The 22065-nt window shown below is 48.8% G+C and overlaps 3 protein-coding genes across 3 annotated transcripts; all 3 read right to left on the minus strand.

The window, feature by feature from the left end:
* Positions 1–2886: 2886 nt before the first annotated feature.
* Positions 2887–7930, minus strand: zbtb37 (zinc finger and BTB domain containing 37). Its single transcript, XM_079351511.1, has 4 exons — positions 6987–7930; positions 5077–6011; positions 4893–4992; positions 2887–3710 (listed from the first exon to the last, which is right to left on the minus strand). Exons 2-4 carry the CDS (start codon positions 5997–5999, stop codon positions 3183–3185), a joined length of 1551 nt encoding a protein of 516 aa, XP_079207637.1. The 5' UTR covers positions 6000–6011; positions 6987–7930; the 3' UTR covers positions 2887–3182.
* A 414-nt stretch (positions 7931–8344) lies between these two features.
* On the minus strand, positions 8345–10948 carry LOC306828537 (uncharacterized protein; the record flags this gene model as incomplete). The annotated part of the gene is made up of 4 exons (XM_079351057.1): positions 10853–10948; positions 10069–10362; positions 9396–9686; positions 8345–8517 (listed from the first exon to the last, which is right to left on the minus strand). The coding sequence occupies exons 1-4, from the start codon at positions 10926–10928 to the stop codon at positions 8345–8347; spliced, it is 834 nt and encodes a 277-aa protein (XP_079207183.1). The 5' UTR covers positions 10929–10948.
* Positions 10949–15904: 4956 nt separating this feature from the next.
* On the minus strand, positions 15905–18723 carry s1pr1 (sphingosine-1-phosphate receptor 1). The gene is made up of 2 exons (XM_079350675.1): positions 18641–18723; positions 15905–17911 (listed from the first exon to the last, which is right to left on the minus strand). Exon 2 carries the CDS (start codon positions 17787–17789, stop codon positions 16668–16670), a length of 1122 nt encoding a protein of 373 aa, XP_079206801.1. The 5' UTR covers positions 17790–17911; positions 18641–18723; the 3' UTR covers positions 15905–16667.
* Positions 18724–22065: the final 3342 nt, after the last annotated feature.

Genomic DNA, 22065 nt, shown 5'->3' on the forward strand with positions numbered 1-22065 from the left:
TGTTTTGTCGCCCTCTGCAGAGACTCGAAGGAGTTTGTTACCTGTTGCCGAGTTTATTTACAGGTGAGTTTTGTTTCTGCGGCCTGTAGCTGCACTGAGGTTTAGCCGTTAGCGTTCTGCTACGTAGGGAAAGGTAAACGTCTGATTCACTGAATAAAGAAAGTCTGTATACCTGATAGTTCCTGTTTTAGCCTGAAGAGTGAGGCGGCGGCGGCGGCGGCGTGTTCAGGTTGAAGACTCGAGTCCATCCAGCTGGAGTGAGGACAGAGCCGCTGAGTTCAGTTGCATAAAAACGTCCTCTGAGAGTCGGATTCACAGCTGTGCAGAGAAACAGTAACAGCCAATCTGTGTGCTACCTGCCCGCCGAGCGTACACCTGGACTAAGCTCGCTTACATCATCGTGAAAAAAAAGCATCTTAGTAGTTTAAATATGTTTGTCTGATAATACGTGAAGATTAATAATAGTTGTCTATAAAAAGTTCACTTTGATCCCGTCTCTCTCGCTCTCTCTGATAAGTGCTGAATTTGTCGTCTTTCCTTTGGTTGCCAGGTGAGCTCACCTGCTCCCCCTCCTCCTCCTTCACCCTCTCAGGAGGTTCCTTTTAAGTCCACCTGGCCGGGTTTCTACATCCATCTGGTCTGACAGGGTCCAGCTCCTCGTCCTGACCCTGCTGAACAACGTCGACCTGATCACGTCTGCTGTCACGATGCATCAACGCCACTGCACCTGTGCACCTGTGAGGCTGCACCTGTGAGGCTGCACCTGTGAGACTGCACCTGTGAGGCTGCACCTGTGAGGCTGCACCTGTGAGACTGCACCTGTGAGACTGCACCTGTGAGACTGCACCTGTGAGGCTGCACCTGTGAGACTGCACCTGTGAGACTGCACCTGTGAGACTGCACCTGTGAGACTGCACCTGTGAGGCTGCACCTGTGAGACTTCACCTGTGCACCTGTGAGACTTCACCTGTGAGACTGCACCTGTGAGACTGCACCTGTGAGACTGCACCTGTGAGACTGCACCTGTGCACCTGTGAGACTGCACCTGTGAGGCTGCACCTGTGAGACTTCACCTGTGCACCTGTGAGACTTCACCTGTGAGACTGCACCTGTGAGACTTCACCTGTGAGACTGCACCTGTGAGACTTCACCTGTGCACCTGTGAGACTGCACCTGTCAGGCTGCACCTGTGAGGCTGCACCTGTGAGGCTGCACCTGTGAGACTGCACCTGTGAGACTTCACCTGTGCACCTGTGAGACTGCACCTGTGAGGCTGCACCTGTGGTTACAATCGAGCTTTAAGCACGTGGCTCCTCTGCAGGTTTTGTTCCTGCTGCAGATTTGAAGCGTCAGTCGGATCAGGTCGACGGCGTCTCTTCTAACGTGTCGCTCCTGTCGTCCATCACAAACATTGTCAGAGCAAAAAAGTGTCCACGAAAACAAAAACAAACGCATGCTTGTTTATAAAAATATCTGAGAAGACTGATGGGGCTCTCTGCGTGAGTCGATCAGAGCGCCCCCCGGTGGTGCTGAGCTGTGCGGTGCAGCAGCTGTATTGCGTAGTGATGAGAGGTAACTGTGTAGCTTATCTGAGGCTGGACTTGGTCCAGGTTTCCTGCTGTGAGTCGGTCAACAGACTGCCCGATGGTTCCTTTAATCTACCGCCAGCTTCAAAGCTGAGAAACAAGAATTCACCTTCTCGTGAGTTAAACCAGTGTGATCACAGATTCAGTGCACGGACACGACGATGAGCCAAACCTGATTGGTTTAACCTTTTAAACCAATCAGCTTCTTCTTCAGGGTCAGTCAGGATTCAGTGAGAGACTGGAGGAGGACGAGAGCACACGGGACAGAAGGAGCGCTGCTTGTTTCACCCTCACTGTGTAATAACAATAATCTCAACCTAAATGCAATAATCCCAATAATCATCCCAATAATCATCCCAATAATCATCCTTGTTTTAAGTCAACAGAAGAGCGTTCTGTTATTTATTCTTATTCTTTATATTGTTACTTTTTTGTTACCTGCTGTATTTTATTGTTGTCTTCTATGCTGCTGGGACCTAAATGTCCCTGAGGGAGTCGTCCCAAAAGGATCAGTCTAAGTCTGAGGGGGGGCGGCTGCTTTAGAGGCTGGGGGGGACTGAGGTTGATCTGTTATTTTAATGATGGTTGTTATCAAACAGTTTGACCAGGTGTGCAGGAGACTGAAGCAGAGTTAGTGAGGGTCACCTGATCACACCTGAACCTGGCATGCACGCTACTGCACACTACAGCGCCTTTCACTGCGACTCGGGTCAATGATCGGCGCCACGGTTGAGCTCAGCAAACGGATCCAGAGGGACCGACGGCGGTGCACACATGGAGTACGAGGGAATCGGGGTTAGAATCGCTAACTGGGCCGAGCTCATCCAAGACCCGTCTACTTTCTATCTTCGTCGTTCGGGTTGACCTAACTTGAGAATACTTTTTTAAACTTTATATCTACAATTTAAAAATATTTATAGCAACAAGGAATCAGGTAAGAAAAAACTAAAGAAGCAGTTTTTAAACCCTTTTCCGTATTTTACTAACTAACGTTTATTTTTCGTGCACAGTTTCATAAAGTGCACGCATGGATGTGCACGGGTTTATTAACAGGGTCTAAAGTATCAGAGCTCGGAGCCTGAATGAACAGAACCCGTGATCACACTGGAACACGTCCTTTAACGGCTCGTGTTTTTCTCATTTCAACCTTTTTGTGCATCTAAATGTCGTCATGCCGGGCGGCACTTTCAGAGCGCAGGATCTGCTCCAGATTGTCTCAAGGCAAACATAAAGGAATGAAGTGTTAAACTGGCACTAAGAAGTTTGGCAAGTTTCCACCAGACAGACTGTTGTGATGCTGCATTGTGAACCTGTAATAAGAACCTGTAGTCATAAGAAGCTGTAATATAAAAGTAGAAATCTGTAACGTAACATAGACGGAGGCAAACGAGGACCACTGCGTGGCGTATGAGGTTGTTGGAGTGTGTGGCGATTCTTCTTTTTTAGCTTAATCGGTTCCGTTTGGTTTGTGAAGGTAGATGCGGTTTAAAGCGGAAAGAAATCTCAGTTCGGACTCTGAGGTGTTCATTCGGTCGTTAGGTTCATTTTCCTGATGGTTCAGGAACTTCAGGGTCACCCCCCCCCCCTTCCTTGGGGTCAGTCTGGCCCTGTTGTGGACACGGAGGCCTGTGGACCCTCACTGTACTGGCCCCCACCGCTGCTGCTGCCTCCACCCCCTCCCTCAGGATCCTCCTGGCTGGGAGAGGCCTCGTCGCTCGGGCCTCCCCTGGATGGGATGGAGGCGGTGGTGGTCTCGGGTGAGGCGCTGTGGGCCTCCTGGGGGGCACAGCCTGGGTGGTTCTTGCGGAAGTGCTGGTTCAGGATGGCCTGGAAGGGGAAACTCTTGCCGCAGACGTGGCAGTGGAAGGGCTTGTTGCCGGTGTGCTTGCGGATGTGGTACTCCAGCTGGTCCTTGCGGGTGTACTTCTTCCCGCAGATGCGGCAGACGAACGGCGTGATGCCCATGTGCAGGCGCATGTGGCGATCCAGACTTCCTTTCTGGTTGAAGGACTTGCAGCAGTAGATGCAGGTGAGCCTGGGGTTGTAGCGGAACCAGCGGTCTCCTACCTGCTCCCTCAGGTAGTCCTCATAACCCCCCATGTCAAACGCAGCGTGCTCTTCCCCCTGACAAGCAGAGCAAACGGTTAACGGAGACGAGACAGAACAAAGTGCATCACAAACGTCTAAACTCTGGATGAGCACTGAGCCCGGGACAGGTAGAGGACTAGACTGCTTCAGGGACCTTTACCTTCCTGAGTCCTGGTTTGGGGTTCCAATGACAATACTTTGAGAACTGCTGAAAATGTCTTTGATTTAAAGAACTTCTTTCAGCCGTTAAGAATTTCTAGGGGTCTTGGTAAATCTTTAAAAACAAGAACTCAACTTTATGAAAGGTTTCTGGTTTCTTTAGGGTTCCCTCCCCTCGTCGGCTGTGACCGAAGGCGACCCTCTGATGGATCCTCCCTTAGACCTGACTCATGGTACCTGAGGAGGATCTCTGGATCTTTAGGTTGTTAGGGGTGAAGCTGCAGTAGTGGTAGTTTTTGGGGTTCCCAGGCTGTTGGGACCAGTTCAGGGTCTAATGACTGCAGGATAGGGGTTTAGGGTTCCTGCCCACTAAGGAGGTTCAGGTGTGACTTTAGGGGAGTCTGGAGTCACTGAATGGTTGAACTGGCAAAGACTCTTCCTGCAGTGGGCAACTGGTTGAGTCTCGGTCTTTTAACAGGTTCTTCGGAGCCCGCAGGATTTAGGGATCCTTTGGGAAACTCTTGTGGGATTTCAAAGGTTCTTGGATCAATCAGCGGTCATGTTCATGACCTTCACCTGGTGTTTATTTATTTACACTATAACCTGCTCCGAGCGCACTCATGTTCCTGCTACACTCAGACATTTGCCAGCCAGCTTGGAGAGGCTGCGTCTCTGCACCAATCAGTGAGCTGCTGTCGTGTTGCTTTCACCATTACTGGATCAAACTGCTTCAGACGGCCTGATCGACTTTAGATTCTGAATCTCACGGATCATCAGGTACGAATGAAACTCGACGGAGCTCGTTAGCTTGATTTGTGGAGATGATAATCCGTTATGCTAACTGCCGTCAAGATCTCTTCAGAATAAAACAACTTCCATTTCTCCACCTTCAAAGTAAAAGCACTAGATGTCTTCCAGTTTACAAACAGGAAAGAGACAGATGTTTCACGGTTGCACAGCGAGCTTCTGATGACACAAAGCGCCGGAGCACGTTTACCAGAGCGCTCAGGACAAAGACTTTAAACGACAGTCTCAGGTAACAGGTGAGCTGCTGGTTACCTTAGAGCCCGACTGTCGCAGCTCGTCCGCTCTGCTGGGAGACTCGCTCTTTGCTCTCTGACGCTCCGCCACGACCACCACACTGCCGGTTGGACTGAACCTGAAGCACAAACACACACGTTGACGACTCGTGCTGTCACCAGGCGACGCATGGCCTCCGGATGCGTGTCATTGGTCGACTCACCTGTCTGTCTCACTGAAGCTGGAGGATGGTTGAGCGCTCCTGGCACCGAGAGTGCTCATGGGCCCCGTGACCAGCGTGCTGCGTCCTGACGTGTCGATCATCACAGTGCCCCCCTCCTCCTCTGGCCCCCCCTCCTCTTGGTGTTCTCCTGCTCCGATCCAGTCCTCCATCCTCTCGGTTTTGATTCTCACTCGCTCCATCCCCCCGCTCTCCTCTGCGCTGCCGCTCCGCTCAGGCTCGCTGCTCGTCTCCACGTACCACTGACCGGCCCGGTTGATGCGAAGGATCGGTTCTTTGCCCACTCTGATTGAGGCGGCATCGGGACCCTCAAGTCCGCTGTGCTCCACAGTCGGTGGGGGGCTGAGTTGCTCCTCGACGGGGCTGATGGCCTCACATGCCTCTGCTCCTCCCCGGGAACCAAGGAGCCGCAGAGTGGCGTGATGACCACCACCTCGCACCACCGCCTCCAGTGTCCGGTTGACCCTTGTGACCCGTACTGCATCCTCCGAGGACTCCTCTTCCATGTCGGCCAGGCTGATCTTCAGGTGGATGCCCTCCAGGATCTGGGTGCAGCGGTCGATGATGTGCTGCATCTGCAGGAAGCTGGCGGCGGTCAGGTAACTGATGATGTCAGCGAGCTGCAGGCAGAGGCGACCCGTGTAGCAGAAGGTCAGCAGCTGTTCAAACACCGACGGGTTGCGGATCACAGTCAGTGACACAGTGCTCATCTGGCTCAGAGACATGTGGTCCCGGAAGTATGGCGAGCTAGCGGCGAGGACCACCTTGTGAGCGCGGAAGCTCTGGCCCTGGACGTTAACCACGATGTCGCAGAGCCGGCCCTGAACACGCAGCTGGTTCAGGTGTGATAGAACCGAGTTACTGAAGTCGGGGATGTCGAGCTGGATGCTGCCGGAGCGTTCCATCCTGCAGGGTCACTGAAACGACAGAAACCACATCGGATCACAGACTCATCAGCAGGTCTTACACTCTGTGACATCACCAGCTGTCAACAGCCAAGGCATGCCCCAGGCCAGTAGGGGGCCCCAAAGGGCCAGTAAGGGGCCCCAGGCCAGTAGGGGGCCCCAAAGGGCCAGTAAGGGGCCCCAGGCCAGTAGGGGGCCCCAGGCCAGTAGGGGGCCCCAAAGGGCCAGTAAGGGGCCCGAAGGGTCGACAAACTTTAAACCACAGCAGTCACTTCAAATGTGCAAATTTTGCAATGACAGTAGGAAACCTCCCTCAGTGGGCCCCATCTAACAGCACTTCCTGTTGTTGCTCTGCTCAGCGTGGCGTGCATTTTTTCAAACGTTTGTCAAAAAAATCATGTGATGGGAGGCGGGGTCAAGGGAGTGGTCACTGGACCTCAGAGACAGGAGGCGGGGTCAGGGGATGGGAGGCGGGGTCAGGGGCGTGGTCACTAACCTTTAGATGCTGTCATGTGATGTTCTTCTTTTTGTCTGCACATCAAATCGACCTTTTGGGGTCTCAGTAAGTTTCCAATCTTTAACTTCTGTGATCCGCTGCTCGTCATATATATATATTTCATGTTTTAAATCATCTCTGTTCTTTAAGTGATCGATAGTTTAGAAAGTACAGAAGATTTAAAAACAGGAAGTGACGTTTCAAACGTTTGTCGGCAACTTTTAATCATTAAAAAAACAAATGAGCCAACATCCGGGGTCTAGGACATCAAACTTAAGTTTAAAGTCATGTGATCATGATGACCCTGCTGTCACCTGGACCGGACTGACCGGAAGTCAGATCTACGTGATCAGAGTGTGACAGGTCTCAGGTGTCCCAGACTGACAGCAGGACCGATGATCACAGCACGAACCCGGATCCAAGTGTGTGCTGATCTGTCCCGTGGGACCAGGTGAGGACCAGGTGAGGACCAGGTGAGCTGCAGCACTCACCTGAGAGGCGGACTGGACAGATCAGGGGTGGTTTCGGGGTGCAGTCGAGTCTTCAGTCCTGCAGCTGGCTCAGCATAGTCAGCAGGGCGGGAGAGGACGGCGGCTCGGCTCGGCTCGGCTCGGCCCGGCACGGCAGACTGCAGCTCCACCCGGGCTCCGCGGCTCCAGCGGCGGACGTGACGCGTTCAAGGCCGGGGAGCAGCAGCTGAGCTCGGGCTCGGGTCCGTCAGCAGCCGCTCTGCCTCCATCCCGCTCGGACGCCTCAGGTTCGGTTCGGTGTCGGCGGACCGCTGCGGACTCTCATCTTCCTTTTTTACGGCAGAAGGGCCGAGGCTGCAGGAAGGAAGGAGGGAAGGAAGAAAACGCGCGGTGCGTGCTGGGAAATAGAGTTCATTTCCTGAGCAGAGTTCGCTTATCGGCCGTGACGAGGACTACATTTCCCATGATGCACTCCAACGGAGAGGGGTCATCATGGCACTTGGAGTTTGGCAAAGTGGAGTTTGTCTGAGTGTGTGTGTGTGTGTGTGTTTTTGTTTGAGTGTGTGTGTGTGTGTTTTTGTTTGAGTGTGTGTGTTTGTCTGAGTGTGTGTGTGTGTGTGTGTGTGTTTGTCTGTGTGTGTGTGTGTGTGTGTGTGTGTTTGTCTGAGTGTGTGTGTGTGTGTGTGTGTGTTTGTCTGAGTGTGTGTGTGTGTGTTTTTGTTTGAGTGTGTGTGTGTGTGTGTTTTTGTTTGAGTGTGTGTGTGTGTGTGTGTGTGTGTGTGTGTGTGTGTGTTTGTCTGAGTGTGTGTGTGTGTGTTTTTGTTTGAGTGTGTGTGTGTGTTTTTGTTTGAGTGAGTGTGTGTGTGTGTGTGTGTGTGTTTGTCTGAGTGTGTGTGTGTGTTTTTGTTTGAGTGTGTGTGTGTGTGTGTGTGTGTGTGTGTGTGTGTGTGTGTGTTTGTCTGAGTGTGTGTGTGTGTGTGTGTGTTTTTGTTTGAGTGTGTGTGTTTTTGTTTGAGTGTGTGTGTGTGTGTGTGTGTGTGATAATTGACTACACAACAATAAAAAAGTTCTGCGCTGTGATTGGTGAATTTGTTGTTTTTAATCGAGCGTCGTCACAAAAGAATTTAAGAATCAAAGAACTTCAAAGAAAGAAGAGCTGCGCTCTCGTCTGTGATGGCGTCATATTGGCGTCCCAACATGGCGTCACTGCGCCCCCCCCATTACTTTAGATTGAAGGTGTCACAGGGTTGAAGGATTCGTGTGGCGTCGTGCTCAGCTGTTTGACATCGTGTTAAAATAGTGAGCGTCGTCTTTCACGGTGGACTTGTTCAGTTAAAGCTTCTCGCAGTCTCGTGGATCAGGTCTGGATCAGGTCTGGATCAGGTCTGGACGTGGTCACAGGTCTGGACGGTCGTCACGTTTCCCTTCTTCACCTGAACGGTGAGCGTGCGTCCGTCTGCTCCCTCTGAGGTCCAGCTGTCCCTGAACGCCTCCAGCTGGTCGTCCTCCACCGCCACGCTGCAGTTCACCGACACCGAGACTCGACTCACATCTGCAAACACAGACGGCACGCGTTACAGGTTTAACCTCGCACGCCACAGTGTGAGACGGTGACCTTTGACCTGCTGGAGGACTCTGATGTTTGATTGGCTCCTGGACCAATCGAATCTAAGCAGCAGCAAGAACAGAGTTAAAGGGACAGGAACATGTTTCGTACGTACGTCAGTGAACCGTGTGTGTTTGTGGCTCGGACTGGACTGATCCAGACTAGGACCTGGACTGACATGAACTGAGCTCTAGTGGTTTAGACCAGTGGGTCCTAAAGCGGGGGTCTTTGTAGACTTTAATTCTGCCTGAAGACATTTTAAAAGCTGTCAGGTGGTTTTTATTTCTTCGTGTTGGCGGCGTTTGGATCAGCCTGTTAGTTCCTGCATGGCGTTGTGTTATAGACCTTCACACCTTAAGGGACGGCGGGGGTCCACCGGGGTCCACCGGGGATCCACTGGGGGTCCACCGGCTCAGGCACCTTTATTTTAAATTTGTGAACCTGGACTGGTACCAAACTAATCTGGATTGAAGTGATCTATACTGGGGTGTTGTGACCTCACTAACAGATACTGCAGAAGGACCCAGACTCAGGACCAGGACCAGATTTTGGCATCAGAGGAGTTCTTGTCTCTGTAGGGTGTGTTGGTGTTTGGCCTGAACCCATCAGTGTTGATCTGAAGTGGATTTTTTTTTTATGTACGTCAAGCTAACAGTCAGGACCTGGACCTGGTAACAGTCAGGACCTGGACCTGGTAACAGTCAGGACCTGGACCTGGTCTTTCACGTCTTCTTACCTGTAAACAAAGACGCTGCAGGTTTAGTGCTACCTCTGACAGACAACCTGGGACGGATTCTGTGATGTGGATCTGATTGCTTCCTCACCGAGCACAAACAGCTGGTTGTGGTTGCTGGGCTCCGAGCGGATCTCCAGATGGGGGTGTGGGAAGTATCTACAGGTCAGGTTGACAGGAAGCAACAGGGCTGGTTTCTCCCAGACCGCGAGCTGCTTTGCAGTCAGATTTCTGCTGCAGGACCCTTGAGCAACGATGACCTGATCTCTGTAGAAGGTACAGCTGGAGGCCGGGGGGCTTGGCGGGGAGCAGGTGACCGCCACGCTTTCTTCAGGTGAGAGGAAGCGATGGCTGACGGACAGTCCAGGACTGGGACTGCTGCCTGGACCAGAGACAACAAACAGACCCGGGTCAGTACAGAACCTCTGTCTGGATTCAAGAGATTGTTGTTTAACATTTAAACACATCAACATTTACAGATATTAAATATCAGGGACGCACGTCTTACATGAAGTCCGGCCCCTCTTAAAGTCCGGCCCCTCTTAAAGTCCGGCCCCTCTTAAAGTCCGGCCCTCCTTCCCTAAATCTTCGACCTTTAATAACGACCTGCATGAAGCTCTGAACCAGTTTTTCATTCCTTAAATTGTCAACAAATAAAAGTTCTAAAAGGAAGAAACTCCTGACTACACTGAACTTAAAGGTGTAAACATTTAAGTCCTCTAATAGGACTTATTGTTAGCGTAGCTTAGCATAAGGACTCCTACCCGACACCGTGACCCCGCGTGTGTCGCTCCGCTCGGAGGTGTACTGCTGCAGGTGGTAGTCACAGGAGAAGTAGACCCTGCTGCCGACAGGATCTCGTCTCCACAGCAGCTCGGCCGAGGACAGGAAGAAGACGCACAGGTAGCCCGACTCCTTCGTCTCTCTGAAGGGGGAGCGAGCGTTTCCTTTGTACAGGCGACACTCTCCTCCGCCGTAGTCGATGGGAAGCGTGCAGGTGATCTTCACCGATCCTCCGTCCTCGATTTCATCGTCGCTCATGATGATGGAAGGTTTCTCTGCAGAGAGAGAATATGTGTGGTCAGAAGACACAGATCACAGAGCCAGGATCAGGAGGAAGATCCAGGATCAGGAGCAAGATCCAGGATCAGGAGCAAGATCCAGGATCAGGAGCAAGATCCAGGATCAGGAGCAAGATCCAGGATCAGGAAGAAGATCCAGGATCAGGAGGAAGATCCAGGATCAGGAGGAAGATCCAGGATCAGGAGGAAGATCCAGGATCAGGAGCAAGATCCAGGTTTTGTAAAGTGTCTCGAGATAACGCCTGTTATGAATTGACGCTATGTAAATAAAGATTGATTGATTGATTGATTGATTGATTGATTGATTGATTGAGGTTCAGGAAGAAGATCCAGGACCTTTGGTAGAGTCCACACGAACACGCTAAAGCCTGCTGACACGTGATAGGTCAAACCAGCTCGGACTATGATCCACACGCCGGTGTGCAGATTTCAGACCAGTCGATGAGAAGGACAGATCTTTACTCACCGCTCCAATATGACCTGGCAGCAGCCGTCCACCCTGTCGACCAATCAGAGACAAGCAGGAAGTCAGAACAAAACATAACGCTTTTGAAATCAGACCAAAATGTTATGTTGAAGAACCCAAACGGAGAAGAGCCCCTCCCCCTACGCCACACAGTGACAGGGCCACTGGCGCCTGACCCACATACCCCGCTAAGAGGACTCGGCATCGTCCCTGTTTCGTGAAGGGTCTTAATCCAGCATCAGATTCCTCAGACTTTGATTTGTTAGTTAGCTGACCTTTGACCTCTGTCCATAAAGACCTCCTGACTCCCCCTTCCTGACATCAGAGACGTTCTTCAAAGTACTGATCGTTTGAACGTTCATGTTCTTTAATCTGGATCAGTTACAATCTCTCTCAGAGTCCGGAAACCTCCTGGACAGCCTCTGGAAGGTCGAGGGTTCGAAACCCAGCTCCTGTGAGCAACATGTTTGTGTTCTTGGGCAAGACAACCCTGAATCAGTCTCCCGGTGCGACAGGGCGTACGGATGTGTGTGAATGTGTGTGAATGGGATTAGTTACTTCTGCTCTATATAAACTAGATCTATGTTTTAGAATCAGCAAGAAGAGAATTTAAACTCACAGCAGAGAGAGAGAGAGCAGAAGAGCAGAGTCAGATCCATCAGGACGCCACGGAGTCTGGAAGCTTCTGACAGGCTCCGTGACACACATACACTCAGAGAGTGTGTGTGTGTGTGTGTGTGTGTGTGTGTGTGTGTGTGGGGGGGGGTGTTTAAAGATTAACTCTGTGTTTACTGATGTCGCTCTGTTTACAGATGGATCAAACATTAAAGTTCAAACTCTCATTGGTTGCGTTTTAGAACACGAATTGTAAACATGGCGCCCTGATGTTATGGTGTTATGGCGTTATGGCGTTATGACGTTATGGCGTTATGGCGTTATGACGTTATGACATTATGGTGTTATGGCGTTATGACATTATGGTGTTATGGCGTTATGGTGTTATGGTGTTATGGTGTTATGGTGTTATGACATTATGGTGTTATGGCGTTATGACGTTATGGCGTTATGGTGTTATGGTGTTATGACATTATGGTGTTATGGCGTTATGACGTTATGGCGTTATGGTGTTATGGTGTTATGGTGTTATGACATTATGGTGTTATGGCGTTATGACGTTATGGCGTTATGGTGTTATGGTGTTATGGTGTTATGACGTTATGGTGTTATGGTGTTATGGTGTTATGGTGTTATGACATTATGGTGTTATGGCGTTATGACGTTATGGTGTTATGGTGTTATGGTGTTATGACATTATGGTGTTATGGTGTTATGGCGTTATGACGTTATGACATTATGGTGTTATGGCGTTATGACGTTATGGCGTTATGGTGTTATGGTGTTATGACATTATGGTGTTATGGCGTTATGGTGTTATGACATTATGGTGTTATGGTGTTATGACATTATGGTGTTATGGTGTTATGACATTATGGTGTTATGGCGTTATGGTGTTATGGCGTTATGACGTTATGGTGTTATGGTGTTATGGTGTTATGGTGTTATGGTGTTATGACGTTATGGTGTTATGGTGTTATGGTGTTATGACATTATGGTGTTATGACATTATGGTGTTATGGCGTTATGACGTTATGGCGTTATGGTGTTATGGTGTTATGGTGTTATGACATTATGGTGTTATGGTGTTATGGTGTTATGGCGTTATGACGTTATGGTGTTATGGTGTTATGGTGTTATGGTGTTATGGTGTTATGGCGTTATGACGTTATGGTGTTATGGTGTTATGGTGTTATGACGTTATGACGTTATGGTGTTATGGCGTTATGACGTTATGGTGTTATGGTGTTATGACATTATGGTGTTATGGCGTTATGACATTATGGTGTTATGGTGTTATGACATTATGGTGTTATGGTGTTATGACATTATGGTGTTATGGCGTTATGGTGTTATGACATTATGGTGTTATGGCGTTATGGTGTTATGGCGTTATGACGTTATGGTGTTATGGCGTTATGACGTTATGGTGTTATGGTGTTATGGTGTTATGGTGTTATGGTGTTATGACATTATGGTGTTATGGCGTTATGGTGTTATGGTGTTATGGTGTTATGACATTATGGTGTTATGGTGTTATGACATTATGGTGTTATGGTGTTATGACATTATGGTGTTATGACATTATGGTGTTATGGTGTTATGACGTTATGGTGTTATGGTGTTATGGTGTTATGACGTTATGACATTATGGTGTTATGGCGTTATGACGTTATGGCGTTATGACGTTATGGCGTTATGACGTTATGGTGTTATGGCGTTATGACGTTATGGTGTTATGACGTTATGGTGTTATGACGTTATGGTGTTATGACGTTATGGTGTTATGGCGTTATGGTGTTATGGTGTTATGGTGTTATGACATTATGGTGTTATGACATTATGGTGTTATGGCGTTATGACGTTATGGCGTTATGGTGTTATGGTGTTATGGTGTTATGACGTTATGGTGTTATGACATTATGGTGTTATGGTGTTATGGTGTTATGGTGTTATGACATTATGGTGTTATGACATTATGGTGTTATGGTGTTATGGCGTTATGGTGTTATGGTGTTATGGTGTTATGGTGTTATGGTGTTATGGTGTTATGACATTATGGTGTTATGGCGTTATGGCGTTATGGTGTTATGGTGTTATGGTGTTATGGTGTTATGACATTATGGTGTTATGACATTATGGTGTTATGGCGTTATGGTGTTATGGCGTTATGACGTTATGGTGTTATGGTGTTATGGTGTTATGGCGTTATGACGTTATGGTGTTATGACGTTATGGTGTTATGGTGTTATGGTGTTATGGTGTTATGGTGTTATGGTGTTATGGTGTTATGACATTATGGTGTTATGACGTTATGGTGTTATGGTGTTATGGTGTTATGGTGTTATGGTGTTATGACGTTATGGTGTTATGACATTATGGTGTTATGGCGTTATGGTGTTATGGCGTTATGGCGTTATGACGTTATGGTGTTATGGTGTTATGGTGTTATGACATTATGGTGTTATGACATTATGGTGTTATGGTGTTATGACGTTATGGCGTTATGACGTTATGGTGTTATGGCGTTATGACGTTATGGTGTTATGGTGTTATGACATTATGGTGTTATGGCGTTATGACATTATGGTGTTATGACATTATGGTGTTATGACATTATGGTGTTATGGTGTTATGACATTATGGTGTTATGACATTATGGTGTTATGGTGTTATGACATTATGGTGTTATGGTGTTATGGTGTTATGACATTATGGTGTTATGACATTATGGTGTTATGGTGTTATGACATTATGGTGTTATGACATTATGGTGTTATGGCGTTATGACGTTATGGTGTTATGGTGTTATGACATTATGGTGTTATGGCGTTATGACATTATGGTGTTATGACATTATGGTGTTATGGTGTTATGGCGTTATGACGTTATGACATTATGGTGTTATGGCGTTATGACGTTATGGCGTTATGGTGTTATGGTGTTATGGTGTTATGACATTATGGTGTTATGGCGTTATGGTGTTATGGCGTTATGACGTTATGGTGTTATGGCGTTATGGTGTTATGGCGTTATGACGTTATGGTGTTATGGCGTTATGACGTTATGGTGTTATGGTGTTATGGTGTTATGACATTATGGTGTTATGGTGTTATGGTGTTATGGTGTTATGGTGTTATGACGTTATGGCGTTATGGTGTTATGGTGTTATGACATTATGGTGTTATGGTGTTATGACATTATGGTGTTATGGTGTTATGACATTATGGTGTTATGGCGTTATGACGTTATGGTGTTATGGTGTTATGGTGTTATGACGTTATGACATTATGGTGTTATGACGTTATGGCGTTATGGCGTTATGACGTTATGGCGTTATGACGTTATGGCGTTATGACGTTATGGCGTTATGACGTTATGGCGTTATGACGTTATGGCGTTATGGCGTTATGGCGTTATGGCATTATGGCGTTATGGCGTTATGGCGTTATGGCGTTATGGCGTTATGGCATTATGGCGTTATGGCGTTATGGCGTTATGGCGTTATGGCGTTATGGCGTTATGGCGGGGTCATCACAGGCTGGTGAAGGGATTTCCAGCTCTGACCTGCGACCAGTGAACACACATCCACTGACACTGCAGACTGTGTTTGTTGTAGTGACATGAAATGACCACAGGGGGGCAGCACACCCTCACAGACTCCTCCTCTTCTTCTTCTGATGGTTATGAGCTCTGAGGGTCCAAGGTCCAGGGACCAGGGTCCAAGGTCCAGGGTCCAAGGTCCAGGGACCAGGGTCCAAGGTCCAGGGTCCAAGGTCCAGGGACTAGGGACCAGGGATCAGGGTCAGAGGTCCAAGGTCCAGGGACCAGAGTCCAAGGTCCAGGGACCAGGGTCCAAGGTCCAGGGACCAGAGTCCAAGGTCTAGGGTCCAGGGTCCAAGGTCCAGGGACCAGAGTCCAAGGTCCAGGGACCAGGGATAAAGTTAGATGGAAGGTAGATGAGCTCATCATTAACACAGTGAACATGATATTTCCCAGGAGAACCTGAAGGCAGCATAAAAGTGAGTTTATATTTGTAATTAAAAAAAGTTTATTCTGAAACCCAAACTGTTTTTATTTCTACCTGACTGCAGTTAACACACACACACACACACACACACACACACACACACACACACACACACACACACACACACACACACACACACACACACACACACACTTTCTCTGATCTCTGGGACGTTCTCGTCTCGTCGACTTCGTGGTCGAATGACGTGACGCTCTAGTCGAGGATATGACCCTGGATCGTCTGTAACGTGATGATTGGTCATGTGACCACCATGTGAAGCCTCAGGTGGGACACTCACCTTGAAGTACACGTACAAGTAACAGTACACGTTAGTCGTCTTCGGCGAGGCGCCCCCTGCTGGTCATTTCTTATGAAATAAAAACTCACAAACCGATGAAACGTTTGGTGGACTAACTCACATTCAACTTTATTATTTCAGCGGGTTTTTTTCACTTCCTGTTTATCCAGAGGCGTTTTGGGCTGACGGAATAAAAAACAAACTTTGACATAAAACAGATGAAAATGTTTTTTCTCTGGTTACAGATATAAATTAATCAGACCAAACTAAGCGAACACAGATCAGACAGAACGTAAAAACAATTTCTACATCTTTACAGAGTTAACTTTTTACAAACGTCATCAAATCACAGGAAGTCAGAGTGCGGCTGTTTCAAAATAAAACTAATGAGTTTATCTAATGACCAGCTGACGTCTGACTTCCTGTTTGTGTTTCATGAAAAGTGTTTGTACGAAAAGTGGAGAAAACGTTTGTATGAATTAATTTGTACTTCTTAAATATTTCAGCTCAGTCTTTACGTTCTAAAGGTTCTAAAGGTTCTAAAGGTTCTAAAGGTTCTTAGAGGGTCAGTACACTCGGACTCTTCTACACTATCACAACTTTTTCTAAGCTCACACCTTGTCTCACCTGGCAGTGTCAATCAATGTGACCTTGATGTGACCTTGATAGGACTAGACGAGGTGTGAGCAGTTACTAAGTGTCTCCATCTGAGGGTCCACTGGTTCCAGTGAAACCAGTTCTCCATAAGTGCTGTGAGTCAGAATCAGCTGACACTTCAGTTCAGCCATGATGACGCCGTTGGGCGGCGTGCACACTTCCTGTTTCCTGTCCAAACAAACTACATCTGAGACTCTACGACTTGTTCACATCGTTTAGGACGAGGAGGTGACGTTCCCTGAGGACGCCGCCGTAGTCTCCCTCTGCGAGTATTCCGCCTCGTCCTTGTTGGGGTGGGAGGAGTTATCTGACTTGCTGCGGCTAAACTCCGCCCCCATGATGGGCCCAGTGAACTTGGAGCTTGGGCGGAGCCAGGAAGTGCAACACAGCAGCGTCTTGAGGAAGGCTCGGCGCATCTCGTTGCTCGTCAGCGTGTAGATGAGCGGGTTCATGGCCGAGTTAAGGACGGCGAGCGCCAGGAACCACTCGGCCTTGTAGAGGATGGGACAGGTGAGCGTCTCGCAGGCGGCGTCCAGCAGCAGGAGGACGAAGAGCGGCGCCCAGCAGGCGATGAAGCAGCTCAGAACAATGATGACCGTCTTCAGGAGCGCCATCGACTTCTCCGAGCTCTTGATGTTGGCGCCTGCGTTCCCGCGACCGTTGGTGACTTTGCGGAAGACGAGCTTGCGGCTGCGTGTGCGAACGAGGGCGTAGATCCGGGCGTAGAGAACCACGATGGCCATGAGGATGATGCTGAAGACGGTGGTGCAGAACAGGATGTAGGTCTTATGGTAGAGCGGCAGCACGGTGGAGCACTGCGTCATGCTCTCGATGCAGTTCCAGCCCATTATGGGCAGACCGCCGAGCACGGCGGCGATCATCCACACCGTGCTGATGAGCAGGAAGACCCGGAACGTGTTCCCGTTGTTGTGCAGCTTCATCTTCAGCATGGTCAGGTGGCGCTCAATGGCGATGGCCAGCAGACTGAAGACGGACGCCGCCAGTGCCACAAACATGCTGCCCTCTCTGAAGAACCACTGAGTGGGCGTCAGCTTGTACGTGTTGGCGCCCGACAGCAGAATGTTGGCGGTGTAGACGCCGCCGGCCAGCAGGTCGGACAGCGCCAGGTTCCCGATGAAGTAGTACATGGGTTTGTGGAACTTCTTGGTCCTCCAGATGGTGGTCAGGACCAGAATGTTCTCCAGGATGATGAAGCAGCACACGATGATGAAGACCACGGAGTCGGCCTTCAGACCGGAGTCCTGCGACGTCTTCCGGAACTTTCCCGTGTAGTTGTAGTGTTTGGCGATCAGCTCGGAGTAAGTGGAATCAGCCATGGCCTGCAGCGGCAGCAGGAGTCCAGCAGGGGGCGCTGCGTCCTCAGATTCAGTCCTTCATGTCCGGCTGTAGCGGTGAAGAGGAGCAGAGAGGGGCGAGGAGCGGGAGGGGGGTCATGGTCCTGCACAGAGACAGACTACAGTCACACACAACCACCGAGAGCAGCTCCGTGCACAAACTTTAAACTCATCAAGTCTCAGAGCGCCGTGATCACTGACCTGTCAGATCAACTCCCTCTCAACACGTCTCATGAAATCACGTCTCTCATGAAATCACGTCTCTCATGAAATCACGTCTCTCATGAAATCACGTCTCTCATGTAAAGACGGAGGAGAGGAAATGTTCTCTAGAGCACTTCAAACACTTCGAACTGGTTTAAAAAAAGAGGCACTGCTCCTTTAAATCTCAGATTAAGTCCATAATAAAAACCCTCTCTCTGTTGTTAAAGTGATTGAACTGATCAAATCGATATCTGTGGATCCTTCCAGAGAACAGACAGAGGATCAAACCAGGAGAACCCTGAGAACATGTCCTCCGGTCTCTGCGTCTGATGCTCCATCTTTTTGTTATTCGATTGTTTTAATGGTCGATCATTTGGGATTTTCTCAAAAGTGACGTCACTGCAGTGCTTAAAAAAGTAAAGACGTTAAAGTGACGTTTTTTGTTTTTTTTAATCTCCCTTAAAAGCCGTGTCCGTTAGACCCGGACCCGGAGGAGCGCGGCTCCGCTTCCATCACTTCAACATTTAAACTTATTGAAATGATCAGAGAGAGTCTGAGTGCGCGCGCGACCTCACAACTAAACAAGTTTCACTAAACATGAAAAGAACCAAGAGGAAGAAAGTTTTTACCTTCAGTCAGAGTCCGGAGCGAAACACACAGCAGCCCGACCGAGAGGAGCGCGAGGGAGCAGGAGCGAGCGAGCGCGCGCGCGTACACACACACACACACACACACACACACACACACACACCTCCTCCTCTCCTCTTTGTATTTTCGCTCCTCTGATCGATGCCAATCAAAACAACGTTTTTTAAAAGTCTGAATTTGATGTTTTCTTAAAGTGAGAGAAGCAGAATAAAGATCATTCAGTCTGGACTCATGATGAAAGGATGAATATAAACTCTATTGTTCCTGTGTGGGAAAAACAGCTGAACCACACACACACACACACACACACACTCACACACACATACACACACACACACATACACACACACACACACACTCACACACACATACACACACACACACACACTCACACACACACACACACACACACACACACACTCACACACACACACACACACACACACACTCACACACACATACACACACACACACACACATACACACACACACACACACTCACACACACTCACACACACACACACACACACACACACACACACACACACACACACACTCACACACACACACACACACACACACACACACACACACACTCACACACACACACACACACACACACACACACTCACACACACATACACACACACACACACACACACACACTCACACTCACACACACACACACACACACACTCTCACACACACACACACACACTCACACACACATACACACACACACACACACTCACACACACATACACACACTCACACACACACACACACACACACACACTCACACACACACACTCACACACACACACTCACACACACATACTCACACACACACACACACACACACACACACACTCACACACACACACACACACTCACACAGAGCGCCCCTCATATTGACTCTAGCACTGAGTCACTGACCTCTGACCCCACCACCTCGATGAGGTCAGTGGGGGTTCTGGGGGGCCTCAGATGGAGCCCCTCCTCCTCCTGCTGCCCCTCGACTGCAGGTGAACGCTACAATTAAAACCAAAGAAGAAGAAGAAGAGCCTCATTTCCTTTTTCTGTCTGGACTCAGGAGTGACCTTCAGGGATTAGAGGGCGGAGACACTCTGTGGGAGCTCCACACACACACAGTCAGACACACACACACACACACACACACACACACACACACACAGTCAGACACACACACACACACACACACACACACAGTCAGACACACACACACACACACACACACACACACACACACACACACAGTCAGACACACACACACACACACACACACACACACACAGTCAGACACACACACACACACACACACACACACAGTCAGACACACACACACACACACACACACACAGTCAGACACACACACACACACACACACACACAGTCAGACACACACACACACACACACACACACACAGTCAGACACACACACACACACACACACACACACACACAGTCAGACACACACACACACACACACACACACACACAGTCAGACACACACACACACACACACACACACACACACACAGCACTGGATCAGCTGGACCCGTCTCTGCTCTGTAACGCCTCTGCAGGGGCGCTGCTTGTCAACAGGCAAGGCAGGTAACTGCTTGGGGCCCCAGTCCACTTAGGGGCCCCTGAGGACTGACAAACTGTAAAGTAGGAAGCCTCCCTAATGGGCCCCCATCAGAACTCACCTTCATTTACCTGCTTAGCAAGTGTGTCTCCTGTGAAAGAGCAGATATCTGATTTCTGTTCTTAACCTCTGAAGACAGAACAGATAGAAGGTCCCCCGTTAGACCACCACGATGTGAAGACTGAAGGTGAGACGTCTCACTGGCTTCATATGCTAACAGTCCATGTTTGGTTCTCACAGACTCAGGTTAGCTGCTAATTGTAACTAAAGATGACTGGACACTGCAGGAGACAGACTCTAGTGGACACTGGAGGAACTGCAGCTGTAAAGTTGGACATTTTAACATAGAGCTCTATGGAGACTGACTCACTGCAGGAGACAGACTCTAGTGGACACTGGAGGAACTGCAGCTGTAAAGTTGGACATTTTAACATAGAGCTCTATGGAGACTGACTCACTGCAGGAGACAGACTCTAGTGGACACTGGAGGAACTGCAGCTGTAAAGTGGGACATTTTAACATAGAGCTCTATGGAGACTGACTCACTGCAGGAGACAGACTCTAGTGGACACTGGAGGAACTGCAGCTGTAAAGTTGGACATTTTAACATAGAGCTCTATGGAGACTGACTCACTGCAGGAGACAGACTCTAGTGGACACTGGAGGAACTGCAGCTGTAAAGTTGGACATTTTAACATAGAGCTCTATGGAGACTGACTCACTGCAGGAGACAGACTCTAGTGGACACTGGAGGAACTGCAGCTGTAAAGTTGGACATTTTAACATAGAGCTCTATGGAGACTGACTCACTGCAGGAGACAGACTCTAGTGGACACTGGAGGAACTGCAGCTGTAAAGTTGGACATTTTAACATAGAGCTCTATGGAGACTGACTCACTGCAGGAGACAGACTCTAGTGGACACTGGAGGAACTGCAGCTGTAAAGTTGGACATTTTAACATAGAGCTCTATGGAGACTGACTCACTGCAGGAGACAGACTCTAGTGGACACTGGAGGAACTGCAGCTGTAAAGTTGGACATTTTAACATAGAGCTCTATGGAGACTGACTCACTGCAGGAGACAGACTCTAGTGGACACTGGAGGAACTGCAGCTGTAAAGTTAGACATTTTAACATAGAGCTCTATGGAGACTGACTCACTGCAGGAGACAGACTCTAGTGGACACTGGAGGAACTGCAGCTGTAAAGTTAGACATTTTAACATAGAGCTCTATGGAGACTGACTCACTGCAGGAGACAGACTCTAGTGGACACTGGAGGAACTGCAGCTGTAAAGTTGGACATTTTAACATAGAGCTCTATGGAGACTGACACACTGCAGGAGACAGACTCTAGTGGACACTGGAGGAACTGCAGCTGTAGAGTTGGACATTTTAACATAGAGCTCTATGGAGACTGAGTCACTGCAGGAGACAGACTCTAGTGGACACTGGAGGAACTGCAGCTGTAAAGTTAGACATTTTAACATAGAGCTCTATGGAGACTGACTCACTGCAGGAGACAGACTCTAGTGGACACTGGAGGAACTGCAGCTGTAAAGTTGGACATTTTAACATAGAGCTCTATGGAGACTGACTCACTGCAGGAGACAGACTCTAGTGGACACTGGAGGAACTGCAGCTGTAAAGTTGGACATTTTAACATAGAGCTCTATGGAGACTGACTCACTGCAGGAGACAGACTCTAGTGGACACTGGAGGAACTGCAGCTGTAAA

The sequence above is a fragment of the Symphodus melops genome (genome assembly GCF_947650265.1).
Source record: "Symphodus melops genome assembly, chromosome: 8".
Lineage (NCBI taxonomy): Eukaryota > Metazoa > Chordata > Actinopteri > Labriformes > Labridae > Symphodus > Symphodus melops.